The sequence below is a fragment of the Onychostruthus taczanowskii genome, unplaced genomic scaffold (assembly GCF_017590055.1).
Source record: "Onychostruthus taczanowskii isolate IOZ18803 unplaced genomic scaffold, ASM1759005v1 scaffold5, whole genome shotgun sequence".
Classification (NCBI taxonomy): Eukaryota; Metazoa; Chordata; class Aves; order Passeriformes; family Passeridae; genus Onychostruthus; species Onychostruthus taczanowskii.
This window is the reverse complement of record NW_024502568.1, coordinates 970,815-987,909: the sequence shown is the minus strand read 5'-3', so window position 1 is coordinate 987,909 and position 17,095 is coordinate 970,815. Positions and strand designations below refer to the sequence as shown.

The 17,095-nt window shown below is 48.1% G+C and overlaps 1 protein-coding gene across 2 annotated transcripts; it reads left to right on the top strand.

Annotated features, from left to right (window-relative positions):
- The first annotated feature begins 1,746 nt into the window (after positions 1-1,746).
- On the top strand, positions 1,747-13,512 carry WNT8B (Wnt family member 8B). 2 transcript variants are annotated; one of them, XM_041415610.1, is made up of 6 exons: positions 1,747-1,805; positions 7,786-7,819; positions 8,731-8,869; positions 10,217-10,342; positions 12,339-12,481; positions 12,869-13,512. In XM_041415610.1, the coding sequence occupies exons 1-6, from the start codon at positions 1,747-1,749 to the stop codon at positions 13,424-13,426; spliced, it is 1,059 nt and encodes a 352-aa protein (XP_041271544.1). In that variant the 3' UTR covers positions 13,427-13,512. The 2 variants fall into 2 exon arrangements, with proteins under 2 accessions (XP_041271544.1, XP_041271543.1); XM_041415609.1 differs by lacking the exon at positions 1,747-1,805 and having other exon boundaries at positions 7,518-7,819.
- The last annotated feature ends 3,583 nt before the right edge of the window (positions 13,513-17,095 follow it).

The window sequence follows — 17,095 nt, the reverse complement described above, 5'->3', positions numbered from 1 at the left end:
TTTTATCTTCTACTAGACAAATTCTCAAGCTTTTTCTCAGCATACATGACACCTTAGTTTTTAAAATGCTCAGGGCTCCAGGACCTGGGGCTTTAATGAGTGCAAATACCATCAGTCTTGCTGTAATAGGACACAGCTGGTGGCACAGCTGGCCCTGGGATAAATTGCAGCCACGTGCATTTTATTCTCTTCTAGGTGCTCAGAAAGTGCCCAGCCACCCTTGGGGTGAGGGAGTGCCCTGGCTGGACAGGCAGCACTCTGGGCAAAGGTGGTGTTTTGCCAGCAGCGTCCTCTGTGCTGTGCCTGGCCAGGGCTCCCTGACTTGAGCACAGCTGGGCTCAGTGTGAGACAGCCAAAATCCATCAGAGAGAAAATCTCTGCTGAGCAGCTTTCCTTTCCTGAGAGTCTGCAACCCAGGGTCCACCTGAAGTATCCCCAAGCAAAGCTCAACCTCCTGCCAGCCCTGCCTGATGGCTCAGCCACATGGTCTCAGTCCTCTTCAAATCCTGCCTGGGTCCAGCACTTCTGCTTGGTGGCTGTGCCCTGGATTAAATGAGTTTGACTGGCCTCAGCCCACGTTTTGGCTGATCATGTCCACAGCATAAAATTCAATTGCATAGTGTGGAGAAGCTCTTCCCATGCTTTGGGACATGGTGATACACCTGGTCATGTTGATGTAGGGCCAGTCAGGATATCTGTGGTGGGTGCTGTGACAGTAACTGGGATGTCCCATGTGAGCAGCTGCCACAGACTGGATGCACTTCTAAGTAGCTCCAGCAGCTGCTGGCCTGGGATAAGTGAGAGATTGCTAACCCTTCCAAACCAAAGATCCCCTCCCATGGACTTTATAGGAAATACCAAAAGCAAAAAATTACAGGGGAATAGGAAGGCTTAGTCAGAGGCCTTTCTCCTGGAGTGAGGATAGCCTGATGCAAACAGGAGGTGGGAAGAAAGAGCAGGTCACCATGATGAAGGAGAAGCAGATGGAGTTGGAACTGGCCCTGATCCTCCTTAAACTTCTGGGGGAGACTGAGGCAGAGACAATGATCATATCTGTGACCCAAGCAGCAGATGCAGACAGCCTGAACCCAATCCCACCTCCCCAGGGCACCCAGTGCACCCCAGCTCAGCAGTGTCTCCAAGGCAAGAGAAGGAGAAGACACTTCAAAAGCAGTCCTTCCAGTTGCCTTTGCTGGGAATGGAGAGCCAGGGCAGTGCTGATGGAGATTGAATCTAGTGATTACTTTAAGGGATTTGCTGTCTCTTTCTTTATCCCTCTCTCTCTCTTTTTTTTTTTTTCTTCTTTCTTTTTTTCTTTTCCCCCCCTTTTCCCTCCCTCTTATCCCTTTCGTGGTGCATTTGTCTTCGAGGAACCTGGGGTGTTCTTTTCATCAGTTCAATCTCTCTCTGGCACTTGAGTCCTGATTGGCTAAAGGACTTAGGGGAAAAAAAAAATCTTTAATTAAGTAGATAATCTCTTCTTAGGAAGTTCTGCGGCTCCATTTCACCAGCCCCCTTTAGCTCTTACTTTAGGATTGGTTATCCTTTGCAGAAGGTGGGATTCAGGAGGCATCCGCCTCTTCATCACACCAGGACTGCCGGCTGGAAAATAACTCCATCCCTTCCCTAAATTAGTTGTGCTTTTTTTTTTTTTTTTTTTTTTCCTTTTCTCTGGTGGTGGTGGTACTCAAATTTGTTTTTTTTAGGATCTACTTTCTCCCTCTTTATTTGGATTTTATATTTCACATGGACCCTTATCTGGGCATCTTCTTCCTCACTCCCTTCTTCCAGTTCTGCTATGCCTGGTGAGTATCAAGAGCATCACAGTCTGTGTCACAGGCAGGTGCTCTTCCCAGATACCCTAAGGAAATTCCTCTTCACCTTCCTAAATGTCTCCCCTTTCTCACTTAGCTCAGTTCTGTCTTTAATGGAATCAGATATTTAACCAAGTCCCTACACACTCGGTGGCAGAGAGGTTAGATCTATGAAAGTCCCTCTTTTTCCCTGTATCTCCCAAAAATAACTAGGGGCCAGATTGTAAGCCGGGGTAAAATAGGGGAGAGTGGATGCTGAGACCTAGCCCCTCACTTTCAAGTGGGAAGATAACCCAATGGAAGAGCCAGAGACTTGTTTTTCCAAAGGCTCCCAGTCAGCTTGTGTCTTGTCTTAATTAAATCAAGTGGGGCTTCTTCTCACGCTCCCCAAAGAGGACAGTCCGTGATTAAGAGCTCAGAGCCCGCAGGGGTGAGTTAGATCCACAGGAGTGTCACTCTGGATGAGCAGCCTGACAGCCAAGCTCCTTGGCACACACAGGGGCAGAATTACTTGTCTGAAATTCATGTATTAGTGTTTCCTGGGGAGCTGCTTTTGCTACGGCGATTGCTACAGCTCAGTTTCCAACCACCCGAGTCCCATCAGACCAGTTCTGCTGTGCACAAATCTGTGGCCATCTCCTGTGGTCCTCTTGCTTTGTCCTGAGGGCGGTGTTATATTTATTTCCCAAGAAGTTCTTAAAGGGTGAACAGAAAGAGATTATGCTTGCATCAAATCTTGTATCATTCCTTGTGGGATAGATCAGTCCCATTCTCAAAGGGAAATGATCTCTGCAGGTATTTTTCCTACGTGATTTTTACTGAGTACCCAAATTTTTTTCTCAATTGCTGTGCTGTCCTGGGGAATCTGCTCAGTGGGTTACAGACTTATCTCTAGCGGCAAGCAAAGTCTTTTACCATTCAATTACTAAAATCCCCTGCCTTCTCCATAGCAGATCTCTAGGATTATTACCATGGATGGAGAAATCAAAATTACAAAAAGAGAAACTAAAGAGTAAATGGGAACTCATTCCTGTTAGTCTGAAAGTGAAATTTACATTCTTTCAGAGATTTTCTACTCCTTTCATTAAAAGAATACACAACAATTTGTATATGTCTAAATACTATAAAGCAGCAAACTCAAGATAAACCTCCCTTCTGGAACACAGGTAATATGTATGTTCTACAGAAAGGCTAGGCAAGAACTCATGCTGATTTTATTGTTATTTTTCTGCTCTTCCTGTGTATGTGTCTTGCTTTTCTCAATAAAAACAGGTTCAGAATACATTAAAAGGAAAAACCACAATATTTTAAAGAAACAGTTCAAAGCAGAGAAATTTCAGCACACTAAGTAGAGCTACATATGGAAATCCAAGACATTTTCAGTCCAAAGTTGGATGTTTAAATTCCCTGTCTCTCAGCAGTTTTATCTAAGAGAAAAGTTTATAGATCAAGACAACCCCGCTTCTCTGTGCATGTTGCTCATAGGTCATGAGTTCCATAGAGAAAGGAAAATTGCAACCTTTATTTGAAATTATCTTTTTACAGACACTCTCCTTTAACTCTTGAGGAGAAATAAGACAAATTTGTGAGAATCATAAAATAATTCTGCTTGAAATTTGCTCTGGTTTTCTCTATCTGATCCAATGGTTTAAAACACATTTTTTTTCCTTTGATTTAATCACAAGAATTGGGAGTGGAAACATGGGAGGGCAGCCATATAGAACAACAATAAATGTTTGTATATATATATATATATATGGCCACTTTCCTTCTTTGCGTGGGATCAGCTTTTACCATTTAACGGACCATTCAACCAATATATTATTTCTAGGTGATCAAAATGTCAGGGTTGCATTTAGGAACAAAATCTTCAAAATAATAGAGAAAAATGAGGAAAAAATAAGTAAAGTTCCAAATGTTATTGAGTTGCTGCCCCAATCTCCTCTCCTGTGGGAGTGATATAAAGATCTCTAACTCAGTAGTTTTCTCCTAAATGTATTTTTTACACTTCAGCTGTGGCACTGTCTTTGGTTTCCAGCCCCCCTGATTTTCTAACAACCTCGGGGAGCTCATATTGAGAACAAAACTCAGATCTAAAAGAAAATTCTATCCATTTTCTCTATTCACAATAATGACAGTGAAGATGTAAATCCAGCTTTATAATTTTCTAAAGAGCAGAACCAGCAGCACAGTAGCCTGAGTGGGTGGTAAGGTATCAGACAAATATTGTAATGAGAGATTAGGTAAGGCTCTCAGGGCATATTAAACTGAGGAGCGTGATGCTAAACTCATGAGTGTGATGTTATTGGTTAAAGTTGTAACTGAGAATTATCAGAGGCTTATTAGTATTTGATATGAGCAAAATACAATGGGACAGCTGCTTGGCAGGGTTCTTTGCTTTCAGATTCAATAAAACTATGATAGAAAACTCCTGCTGAAGATATTCCCTACCTTTGAAACAATTTTCTAATATTGGATCCAATGACAATCTCTTGCCCTAGATTTACTTTTTACCTGGAGACATAGAGTTGTGCTGAGGGAAGCAGCGTGCCCTGGCCAGGGCCCTGCACAGCCTGGGGAGGGGGCAGAGGAACTCGGGGGTGTCCTCCCTCTACCTGCTCAGCTATGAGCCTGCTCTGCTTCAGTCCGTGCAATGCTGTCCTGGAGTTTGAAGACGGAGGGAAAGGGGTTTAAACAGCTAGAAACTCCCTGACCTTTCTCAGAGAATTACTTCAAGTGTCTCTTTTCATGTGTGTGATATAAAAAAATCACCAATGTCATAGAAATTGGGCTGGTTAACGTCAGCTATAAATGCAACTACTTACTTAGTTTAGTATTACATTCTGCTTTCCTTTACAATGCAATGAAAATTTAGTAGAAATACATAATTTGTTTTTAAGATTCACACTACAGAGAAAAGAGTTAAGAGAGATTTTGATAGTGATTCCTATTTGCAGCACAGAGATGATTCTAGACATACTGCCTACTGCCACTATTGTACTACATCTGTGTAAGTAGTGGCTTAATTGCTCTCTTCCCTTACTGGAGACTATATACAGATTGGAGATGCATTTTTCTTAGCTAAATTATCATAGCAAAGAAAAGCACACAGATTCTGTCTCCATTCCTATCTTTCCTTGCCTCTCAACACAAGTAAGAAAAATTTCAGCCAGCCTCTAGCCATATGATAGTCCCATCTTCCCTTCTCCTGAACCCAGCTGAAGCTGCAATAGTTAAACATTGGAGTGTCAAGTGCACAAAACACTTGAAACTTTGTGAATCCTTTACTTGTCTAAGTCCTACAAACCCAGCCAGCAGCCTGCCTGCCTGTTGATCTGAGAGCTCAAGGAAAATGCCTTCAGTCTCTCTGACTTTATAAACTGTTTAGAATATCCTGCTGGGAAATTGCTACTGTATCATTTGTTCAGCTGCAGAGGGAGAACTGGCATATCCTGAACTTGGCCTTTTTGTGGACCTTGAAGTTTATCCTGGAAGGAACAGATCCTCTGCTTCAATGCAGTCATGTCAATTGACTCCTGCAAACAGGCTGGTTTGCTGTAAACCGATGTTGTGAATTACCATCCTCCTCCTCCTACTTGGAACATCTCAGATGTTCCTAATCTAAGGGTTTGGGCAAATCCCTTCTATACACTGTGAATTTGGGTTTTCCTACCCACATGGGAAGCAATGCAGATGGGATGTATCTCTTCTTTTGATGACAAAAAACATATATAAGAGAGGACTTGCAATTTTTCAGCTCTTGCCTACGCAGGAGTATTTTACCAGAGTTTTCTCACAGCTGCTACCAGGGGCCCAGATTCACACTGACACCATCCTGAGTGTGGTCCCCATAGCAAAGCACTTAAGGTCAAGGCAATGGACAGAAGGGAAACCAGATGGAAAAATGACTTGTTCATGCTGCTACCCAGTTGCGTTAGGATGGGGACCCATGGAGCTTACACAGTCTGATTAGCCCCAGGTTCATGGCCCTGTGTGATTCAGGTCACCCGATGCTCTAATCACTCGGCTACAGATGCCGTCTCTCCAAGTCCCAGGAAATATTTAATTAGCTGTACAATGCAGAAGCAGCTTCCAAAGGAAAATTCCTCTGCAAAACAACCATCGACTTCGTGCTAAAATACCCATGGGGGCTGGAGCACAGCCGGGTCTGAATCCCAAGCCTGGAACAAAGGGAAAGAATCTCCTGTTCTCACAGCCCACTCCTGTTTTGACCCAGGGGAATCTTTCCCAAAGAAAGCTTCATCAATATAAACACATTTTCACTGAAAAACCCACAAAAACCAAACCAAAACAAAAGAAAGCTAGACTTGCCAGAATGAAATGTTGCAAACTCATTTTCCCAACTCTAAACTGTAACAGCAAAGATCAGGTTTCTTGTGATTTTGACCAAGCTAAAGTAATGAGACCTCCTTTTGTGGTGTACTTTGGAAAGGATCTCTGTGGGTGCAGTTCTGGTGGAAGTGAAGTGGGCTTGCTAACTGCACAAGTGGTTTTCCAGGGCATGACAACATTCTCTCTTAATCTCTCACTTCTGATGTCTGGGGACCAGTCTTGCCACCCTGTGTGTCCCTGTGTCTATGGCAGGGCTGTACTTTGACCCTCAGCTTTGGACAGCATTGCCTGCTTCTGACTGTGCCTGAGCCCACCCTGGGATGCCCCCACACCGTCTGTGCTGGATTTGTAGCACAATAAGACAGTATCTTTCTCTCCCTTATGAGGGAATACTTGTGACTCATTTGAAGCAGAACATAATTTGAGAAGAAGCTGAAGAACCAAGTTTCTATCAGTGCATGCTCTGTCATTTTCCCAATCACTCACTCACTGCAAGATCTCAATTCACTCATTCCACCTCTCTGGCCCCAGTGCCATCTCTGGGTGATAACAGCAGTCACCCATTGCTCTGAAGTGCTGGGTTCCAGCAGGGAAAACGTTCCATGGACTCACCAGAAATAGTGATGAGTGTTATTTTACAAACCTGGAGAGAGTGGAATTAGGTATTTTTAGGAGACTCTCTCTTTTCTTATTTAATTTCTGACTTGTGATATTTCGAGTTGGCTCTTGGGCTTTTTCAAAGTGTCAGTCCTTTCTGCCATGATGCAGCTAAGCAGGATTCACCCAGCCATTCTCCAAATTCTGCAGGTGGTCACTGCACCATATGGAGTCCCAATGCTGACCATTTGCACAGAAACAGTATTTCTTACTGGAGAAAGACTCAGACCAGACAGCATCCATTCTGCTGGGCCATAGGGACAGTGTTGGAGCCAAGCCACACTGCCTGACCCTTGGAGATGATCCCTACACACCTTCAGTGGGAACAGCAGAAAGCTTAGCTTTGTATAGGACCTCCCAGCCACCCCAAACACCCCAAACTGTGCAGGGTCCCCTGCACAGTGTCCAGGAGGATGGGAAGGACAGGTATATTTGCGCTCAGCCATCACCACAACCTGACCAAGAGGAGAGTGTGGGCAGTAAGACATAGCAGCACAGGAAAACAAGGGATTGTCATGTGGAAAGATGCACCTGGACACATATTGCAAAGGAGCAATGGTGTGATGCCCTCCTTCCCTCAGCATGGTCCCACTGCTGGGGCTGGGGGAAATGCAACCCTGAGTTCAGGCAAGTGAGGGAAAAAGCAAGGCTAGGGGAACCAGAAAGCTAAATAAGGGGTAGATTGGTACAAAGGGCAGCTGAGCAGAGGAGAGCAAAAGGAGGGAGCAGTGAAGGAAGTGCAGCCCAGCACAGCCTGAGGGGAGCAGGGTGGGGGGAAGGGGACAGCACTGGCCTGTCTCTTAGGGAGAAGCAAAGGGACATGGGGGAGAGACCAGAGGTGCCTGCAGCCAGGAGACAGGCAGACTGCGGGGGAGTGAGAGCAGGGCCCTGGGATGCCTGGCATTCCCCAGGCCCCCCCCACCATCACCCCCTCCCTGCTGACACTGTCTCTATCTTCCAGGTCAGTGAATAATTTCCTGATGACGGGCCCCAAGGTAAGAGAAATCCCTTTGATCTCTGTCCCTGATTCCACTAAACCCAGAGAGGGAAGGAGAGAGAAAGAGAGGGGCTCCTCCTTCCCACTCCTCTCTACCCAGCTCCCCTCACCCCCTAGTTTCCAGCAATAAGGCAAAGAGAAAGGCCAGGAACTTGTGAGCTCCTTGGGCTGCATGAGCCCTGAGCAATGCTGACCTGGAGTTCTTTTAAGCTGGTTGGGGCCAAATTCTGGAGATTTGTCTATTGACTCCAGCCAAAGCTCTCACCTGACATCTGTTGCTTCCTGAGGATCAGGTTAGCACCAGGGGCCACACTGATCCAGCCAGAAAGTATTTTCTGTAGGCCCTGTAAAACATACTTCCTCAAGGAGCACAACTAGAATAGTCAGGACTTTGTTCCATATTTTTGACTCCTCACATCCTTGTGCTCCTCTTTCAGAGGCTTTTTTTCTTAGCCAGGACCAGTTGTAAAATTTATTCAGATTTTGTTCTGGCTATTCCCCAGGAACACCTCCAGGCCCATCTAGCTCCCAACACACTGGTGGAGCAACCTTGCCCCAAAGCACTAGCTCTCCCCCATGGGCTGTGGTGAAGAAGAAGGCAGGTTGAGGCATCTGCTAGCTTGGAGCTCCCTGATCTGAGCAGAAAGGTCTGTTTCCTCTCATGGTGGAGAGATAAGGGGTTCCCCATGGCAGAAGCTGGCTGGCACATTTCCTAATGTGACTAACAGCCAAGAGCTGATCTTTGTCCCAGGAGGCTCAGGCTCTGACCCAGCTCAGCAGAAAATGGGTTTGCTGCTGGTGGGGTGAGCTTCTTAGGGAAGCCAAGCTTGTGTTTGTAAGATGGCACACAGGTTACTTTCAGTTGAAAATACACATTGTCCCCGTGCTGACCCCCAGCTCTGCTCCTAGGCCTATCTCATCTACTCCAGCAGCGTGGCAGCTGGGGCGCAGAGCGGCATCGAGGAGTGCAAGTTCCAGTTCGCCTGGGACCGCTGGAACTGCCCGGAGAGGGCACTGCAGCTCTCCAGCCACGGTGGGCTGCGCAGTGGTAAGGAAAGTATTGGATACCACTACTGGGACCCCCTTGCTACAGGTTAGAGCCCATGGCCCCCCTCCTCTCTTCCCAAGTGCCTCCTTTTCTTCCCCATTCCCACACGGGAAGTGCTTCTCCCAGGAATCCCCCAGAGGGATCTCCCCAGGAGACCCCTTCACCTATCAGCTCCCAGATACAGTGGGATCTCGCTCCAAGGCCTCCTTGCAATGCCAGCCTTGCCCATGGACCTGCTGAACCCCAGCTAACACAGGACCAAACCTTACACAACTGTCTCCCAACAAGGATGCATGCCCCTGACCTGCACATGGCCTGCTGGACACCATGCCTATATGGTGCCTTAGGGTATCCCAGGGAGGCTGAGAAACAGCACAGGCTGCCTGGGTTGCAAGCAGAGGGATAAGGCTAAAGTGAGCAGGAAAGTTCATTAGTGGCTGTGCTCTGGCCAAGAGACAGGACAAAAGTCTTCCTACATCTTCCAGATGTCAGAATCGCCCTAGGCAGAAATCCAGCATCCCTGACTTGGGCCACTGTATGGCAAGGGACTGTGGTCATTGTCACTGTAACCTATTCCCTACCTATTTGCAGGTCCCAGGAAATATTTCAGTGCACATCTGGCCCTCTAGACCTATGTTTTATGCTGGGCTGGGCTCATACCTGCTCTGTAAAAGCAGGACCTGGGTATGGAGGAGAGCCTCAGGCCTCTGGTGGGACTGGCAGGAGACAAGAGACCAGAGCCCCAGGTAGAGGTGGACCAAGGAATCAAAGTGGAGCCTTGAGGAGACAAGTGCAGCACAAGGCCCACTCTGAGACCAGAAGCAGGTCCCAGAACAATTCCTGTCAAGGTTATCTGCTCAGATCCACACCTTGCTGGTATTAAAGGAAAGCCAAAGGCTCAGTGAAGCCAGCTGATGATTCCCAGACTGATCCTGGTGGGTAGATATGGCCACTACTCAGAGCTCTTTCACCAGAAGGTACAGCTCGAGAGGACTGTGGGGAAGGAGCTCTTTGATACTTGGAGAGGACCCCTTGGGTTGGGGGTGTGTTAGTGAGAAGTGAGGGACATTGGCAGTCTGTGCTATATCCCCACTGTTGAGCTCCCACAAGGACAGCCAGGTGCTATTTCCTCCACACTCCTTCAAATTATATAAGTCAGTCTGGGTCATATTTGTGAGCTTCTATCTTCATGCAGTTCAAGCCCAAACTAAGCTAATCTGACAGGTAGAGCCTCTTCTCCACCCCACAAAGTCTTCCCCACTGCAGATCCTGTGAGTCCTGGGCAGACTCCTGCACGGTTGGACCAATTTCTAACATTGCCCTTGCCATGAAATCTTTTGTTGACAGCAAACCGAGAAACAGCCTTTGTCCACGCCATCAGCTCTGCGGGTGTCATGTACACGCTGACCCGGAACTGCAGCCTGGGGGACTTTGACAACTGTGGCTGTGACGACTCCCGCAATGGACAGCTGGGTAAGGAGGGATGAGCTGCTGCCCCACACTCATCCCAGGTGGCAGGAGAAGCTCTTCTCTCCTCCACTGAGGCCTGCAGGAACACCTCCCCATCCTGGTCCCCACACCTGGGAATAATGCTCAGAGAAAAGCTTTCCCTGGTTCCAACCTAAGTAGCTCTGTGAAAGCTAATGGAGCCACCTCTAGTTTACACCAGCCAAGCTCTTGATGCTTTCCATTACTTTTCACATGAACAGGAAGGTAGAAGGGGTTGCAGTTTCCCTGGTTCAAATCAAGAACTCTATTTAAGCTGCTGGAGAGAATGACTATATCACACAGGCAGAGGAGTGGATCTGTTGCCATGCACCTAAATGATCTTGGTACAGCAGCACAGATCTTGATACAGCAGCACAGGTCAGGGACCTCAGGGTTCCCAGGGCCTGAGAGACCAGGTTGGCCCCACAGCAGAATGACCATAAGAAAAAGTAGGGTGGCATTCATGAAGCTCTCTAGCACTTGTCAGCATGACAGGCACACAAGAGCTCAACCAGGAGAATCTCTGTGGGTGCACACAGCCATCACACCCTCCACATGGCAGTGATATCCAGGCCCTCAGCCACCAAGCACCTCCAGGGGAACTCCAGGCTGCACCACTCCAGCTCTCTGCTCAGCTTTCACAGAAAACACTGACATTTAGGGGTTTTGTTTTGAATAGAAAGAGGTCAAATTTCAAATTATCAAAATCTTTTAAAAGCCATGCCACACCAGGCAGTCAGTATGTGTCATTTTATGACAAACTCCTCTGGAGTGTCCAGTATTTAGTAATTTACTTTACTGGCTGATAGTTTTGAAAACAGCTACTACTGCATAGATGCCCAAAGTTTGGGAATGCCTGTCTCTAGCAGAGCAAGACTTTTGGGCAACAGCACATCAAATTCTATCTTCTCTGGCAAACCAAGTTAGTCCTGCTGCATTTCCTTTCCCACAAATATATTTGTTTTTAATAAAAAACTTTCCATTGTGGACTTAAAACCTTGTAAGGCACAGGAAACTTTTGGGCTTGACCAAAACTGCATGATTCAATTCAGCCATTGGACTGAATCCAAGCTGGTGAAAGGTTTTCCTACTTCCTTCACTCCCAGTTCTTGATTTGGACTGCATCATCCGCTGAATTACCCACCTCCCATGAAACACTCTTGTCTCTCTCTGGGAGAGGGGATCACGATGCCCTGGGGAAGTCCAGGCGAGGGTCAGGCCTTTCCAGAGAGGCACAAGGCCATTAAACCACAACTCCTATGATGTACCAATGTGGCATGTCAGGATCAGAATGTTCCAGATTTCAAATCTTCATTAAAAATCTGGCATCTTTCTCTAGGAGGAAAAAAACTGCATAATGTTTTTCCAGTCCCATTCAGCTCCCACTCAGTTAGGAAAAGTACCTTCCACATATTTTTGTGCAATTTCACAGTTCTTTTCTGACTCCCTTGTTTCTTGATGGTAACTAGAAAATCAGACCCTTCTAAGATGCCAAACAACATCTCAGAATTCTGGGTGTGCCAAAACCAAGGCCTCCTTGATGCACATGTGCCAGGTTTGGGCTGCTCTAGGCAGAGGGGAATCTGTTGCCTCTGACCAGGATGTATCCACCAGTTTTTTAATCCAAGTTAGCAAGGTGCTGTCCCTGCAAGTCACTCTGAACCAGCTGAAGTCAGGGTTTGAGAAGTGATTAGAGACCCAAAGGCTTATCTGCATGTCTGCTAATGCACTGTAACTAACAGCTTCTAAATCCTGCTCTATAGAAAGCCTGGAAAGCCTGTGTTTGCTGTACAGGACATGCCTGCCAGCCTGAGCCACTTACTATCCAGGCCTCAAGAGAAATGTCATCAACCCAGTGGGAGGGAATCTGGGAGTACTGTGTGGTGAAAGCCTGGATTTGCCCCACAGCCTCCATTCCCTCCCATCACTTCTGAAACCTCTTCTGGTTCTTTGACAGCACACATCTCATCTCCTTTCTTAGGGGGACAAGGCTGGCTGTGGGGAGGCTGCAGTGATAACGTGGGCTTTGGGGAAGCTATTTCCAAGCAGTTTGTGGATGCCCTGGAGACTGGACAAGATGCCAGAGCTGCTATGAACCTGCATAACAACGAGGCAGGTAGAAAGGTGAGCACCTCTCTCCCTCTGAAGCTGACAGTGCATACCAAATTTGCTCTGAGCATTCACTGTGGAGAGTCACAATTTGATGTGGCTAAAAACACATGTCCAGAAGAAACAACTTCCTGGGGGGATGTCAGCCATACAATGCTGTCTGCCCTAAGGTAGCAAAGCTTCTGTGTTCAGTGCTAATTACTTTCTGCAGTCCTCTTCCTCCCAGTTCAAGGAGGGGAGCACTGTGGAAAAGCAAATCTGTGAGCTTCAGGACTACTGTGCAGGGAGAATTGATGCCAAACTCTTCCACTGACCTGGAGCCATGATTCTGCATGCATTGCAGTACAGAAATGGCCCCTCCGGTTTTGTTTTCTTGAACCCCTCTCTCTGCTCACCCTGTAGGCAGTGAAAGGGACCATGAAGCGGACTTGCAAATGCCACGGCGTGTCAGGAAGCTGCACCACCCAGACCTGCTGGCTGCAGTTGCCCGAGTTCCGGGAGGTGGGCACTTACCTCAAGGAGAGGTACCACAAAGCCCTGAAGGTGGACTTGCTGCAGGGAGCAGGGAACAGCGCTGCCAGCCGGGGTGCCATTGCCGAGACCTTCAGTTCCATCTCCAAGAAGGAACTGGTCCATTTGGAAGACTCTCCTGACTACTGCCTGGAGAACAAGACACTGGGGCTGCTGGGCACGGAGGGCAGGGAGTGCCTGAAGAGGGGCAAGGCGCTCAGCAAGTGGGAGAAGCGGAGCTGCCGGCGGCTGTGTGGGGACTGCGGGCTGGCGGTGGAGGAGAGGCGAGCCGAGATGGTGTCCAGCTGCAACTGCAAGTTCCACTGGTGCTGCGCTGTGCGCTGCGAGCAGTGCCGCAAGCGCGTCACCAAGTACTTCTGTGTCCGCAAGGAGAAGCGGGAGCGGAGCGGAGGTGGCGGGGCCAGCCGCAAGCTCAAGAGAAAGCTCTGACTTGCTTCTGCTCCTCCACAGTTCTGTCTGCCCCTCTCCTCTCCTGCCCTTCCCATCAGCTCCTGGCACTATTTCTGTTTGGCATAGTTTTGTCTCATTCCCGCTGCTGCCTCACTGGGGCTTGGGCAAGGCAAAAGAGCCTTGTATGAGTGCTCAGGCCTTGCCCATACAGGGCATTAGTGCAGTGGGTAATGTCTTCTGGGGACACCTTCAAGTGTTCACAAAACAAGGTGAGACTCCATCCCTTCAACTCAGTGTCACTCTATCCAGTGACTATGGCATTATCTCTGAAAACACAGGAGGTCTTGGTGGCTCCTGTGGTTTTGAGCTGGTCTGTTCCCCAAACAAGCACCTGCTCTGGGCTTTTGAGTGAGATTAAAAGTACAAGGAAACTGAGGTGGCACCAGCAATTGGGCAACTCAGATCAGTAATCTGTAAATGAGAAGAGGCTTTTAAAAAATAGAGCTACTAAAACAGTTATTGCCTCAGGCCTACAGTATGAGGAGATACAAAAGACATGCAACTCCTTTCTCAGCAAGACAGCTTCCAGGGACCCCACAGCTTTGCTTCCCACCCTTTGACAGCTTTGCTAAGCTCTCCAGTGCTTTACTTTGCATTTGAAATGGCAGCAGCAAGATCCAAATTGCTGCTTGATCTGCCCATTACACAGCTGTCCAAAATAGGGGTCCCATCACTTGGTTTTTACATGCTTTCTATATATCTTCCAAGTCTCCAGGTCTGGTCTCCCTTTTTAGGCCAGCAGTCCTATCAAAGCCCCTGACTGATGCCATAAAGATGCCCTAACACTTCTCCACTACCTCCTTCCTCCCAAATCGCTCCCAGTGAGGAGCTGCCAAGCTGAGCCTACTCCCCATGTCCTGGTGTACTTCCCAAGCACTCTTACCCTGCCAGCTAACTAACTAAACACTTCTTCCTAGTCTGAGAAAATAATGTCAGTTACTATTTAATGGTGGTGTAAATAGGAAAGTGAAGCACTTTGAAGTTTAATTTATTGCACAGTTACTGTGATGTATACATAACAGTTTTTCCTCTACCACTTATTGTATATATTCTATAGGCTAAGCAAGCAGCAGGAAGATTTGGTTGATGCATCTCTGTTCCCTTGCTGAGGCTAGGGGAGGGAGGTAAGAAGCTACCAGCTGCAGGATTTGGGGAAGCTCACTGCACCATCACAGCAATCTTCCTCTGTGCTGCAATAAGATCGCCTACTTTGCTGATTGAAGTGTCCTTTAGCCAGACAAGAAGCCAGCAGAGCTGTTACTGGCCATTAGACCCATCTTGTAGCCAATATTTGTAAACCAATAGCCAATGCAATAAATCAGTAGCCAAGTGCTTGCAAAATGTTGTTGTGTCTAAGTGGCTGGGTGTTCTTTCGTCCCATTTTGCATGCGTATGTAGAAATTTAAGTGTCCTGGAGGTTAAAACACACTGCTTACCCATCTGATCCCAGGAAGACCTAGCCAGTTCCAGCCAGCACAATCTCAACTCCTACCACGAGGGGAAAGGATGTGCTCTCTCCTGAGCTTGCTTGAGGATGCATCCAACTGCAATGCAACTGCCAGGAGGAAACGGGGTGGGAGGGGGGCAGGCAGGGCCCAGTGCCCACTACATCATAGATATATTAAAGACACTCAGCAGCCTGCATTTGTCTTCATTATCAATTAGTCCCTTGATTCTAAGACTACCTCACAGGGATCAGGAATTTGGACATAGGGTCTCATCAGAGCAAGAGCATTCCGGTCAAGCAAGAATCTGGCCTTTCAAAAATTGCAACAAACCTTGGCCCATTCTCAGGGAAAACTGAAACACTTCCACTTCACACACAAACCACCACTGTTTGCACAGAAGCTCTTACTAGCCAGTGACCCTGCTGAAGGTCTCTTGCGTCCCCAGCAGCAGCTGCCCCATGTCCCTGTGGTTGGCCAGGAAAGGAAAGAGGAAGCAAGAGCCTCTCAGCCACCAGGGAAAGCTCCAGCACGGGCCTCCCTTTTCCTGCTGGCTCTCCCAGTTCCACAGTCAGCTGGAAAAGCTGCAGAAGCCGCTTCCCTCTTCCTCCCACTCGTACTCCATCCGTCCCCTGCTGACACTGCTGCCCCAAAGTGCTGCCCGCGAAGGCCGTGGCACAGCCGCTGCCGAAGGGGACATGTGGGGCACCTCAGTGAGAGCCCCGCCGCCACACGCTGCTTCCGCCGGGAAACGGCGACACCGCAGCTGCAGAATGTGCTGACCTCAGCAGCGGGTCCCCCCTCCCGGCGCACGGAGCCCGCAGCGGTAAAGGCCCTGCTGCCATTGTGGGCAGGATTGGATGCTTCCATGTATTCATTTCGGTTTAATGAAGGCGCATTCCTCAGAGGAGAAATATTTACATTCAGCTTCCCAGGTGGTCACCTTCGCCCAGATGACACACAAACAGGCAGCCCCCCGCTCCCTTTTCCAATCCGAGCCTCTTTAGAGGGCTCGGGAGGAGGGGGGGCTGCTGGGGGAGCAGAATAGAGAAGGGAACAAAATGCTAATAAATCAGCCAGCCAGCCCTTTTCCCCTCCCCTCAGTGGAGTCAATGGAAAGTGTCATTTCACATGCTAATCCCCCTCCGATCTCTTTACAACACCTTTTCCGAAAAGTGTTTGGGAAAAGTCCTTGTGGCCCGTTTACAGCTCCCCGCCGTTTCAGATTCCTTCTTGTCTAAGGCCGCGGCCCCGGTGTGGGTCTCTCCCTCCAGCAGGGCTCCTTACAAAAAACATCTCAACAAAGACTTTGGAGTTCATCAGCCTCCCACTGAAATTCACAGCTGCTGAACAAACTAATCCCCTCTCTTGGCCTTTCTTCCTTTCAATGGGTTCTTGGCTTCAAAGACACTTTGGGAAAGGACTTTGTGGGGACTCACACTGCTCCCTCAATAGAAGTTAGTGCAAGCATTATCTTCAGAGCAAGTGGCTTTACAAACAAATACTGCCTAACAATCTCTGCCCCTCCAGCTCCCCCAAACACACACAAGCCTAGCCTGCAGACATGATGTTATCTGCTACGGGATTAGAGCTCTGTTCTCTGTGCCCAGGGATCCTTTCCTGCTGCCCCCTTCCCCCCCAAATTCTTTGTCAACCCAAAGGCCTTCTCACCCAACTGAAAATGCTTTCTCTGGTGCCCGGTTGTTGTGAAGCCATGTGCCCACACGGGAGGGGGCAATGCTCACTGCCCTGGGATGCTGCCAGCCAGCAGAGATGGTGCTATAAACGGAGGAGCACTTTCCAGCGGGGTTTGAAAGGTAATATACCACACCAGGGCTGCAGAGACAGGGCCTCTGCCCCCAGCCTCTCCAAGACTTTCAAGCGACTCATCTCACTTCCCCCTCTGCTTGCTTTCAAAGCAAAGAGCTTCAGGGATGGTGCTTACAGGGGTAAACATGAAGCAAAACAGAGCAACAGAGGGGCAGGTGTGAAGAACTCACATCAAAGGCAAGATAAACAGCCAGTCTCTGCACAAGTACCCGGTAGCAGCAGCTATGCGTGCTGGAGGGAACTAATGCCATATGTATCTGAGAGATACGTGGAAAATCTGTGATTATTTCTCAGAAGTAGAAGTGGCCTGAGTTAAAGAGAGCAAAGGGCTGGAGTGCAAAGTGTACCATAACTGAATCCAAAAAGGCAGAAT

Coding starts and splice junctions, on each gene's coding strand:
- WNT8B (XM_041415609.1), top strand. CDS start 7,718: ATGCCTGGCATTCCCCAGGCCCCCCCCACCATCACCCCCTCCCTGCTG. Junction 7,820..8,730: donor TCCTGATGACGGGCCCCAAG/GTAAGAGAAATC, acceptor CTCTGCTCCTAG/GCCTATCTCATCTACTCCAG. Junction 8,870..10,216: donor CCACGGTGGGCTGCGCAGTG/GTAAGGAAAGTA, acceptor TTTTGTTGACAG/CAAACCGAGAAACAGCCTTT.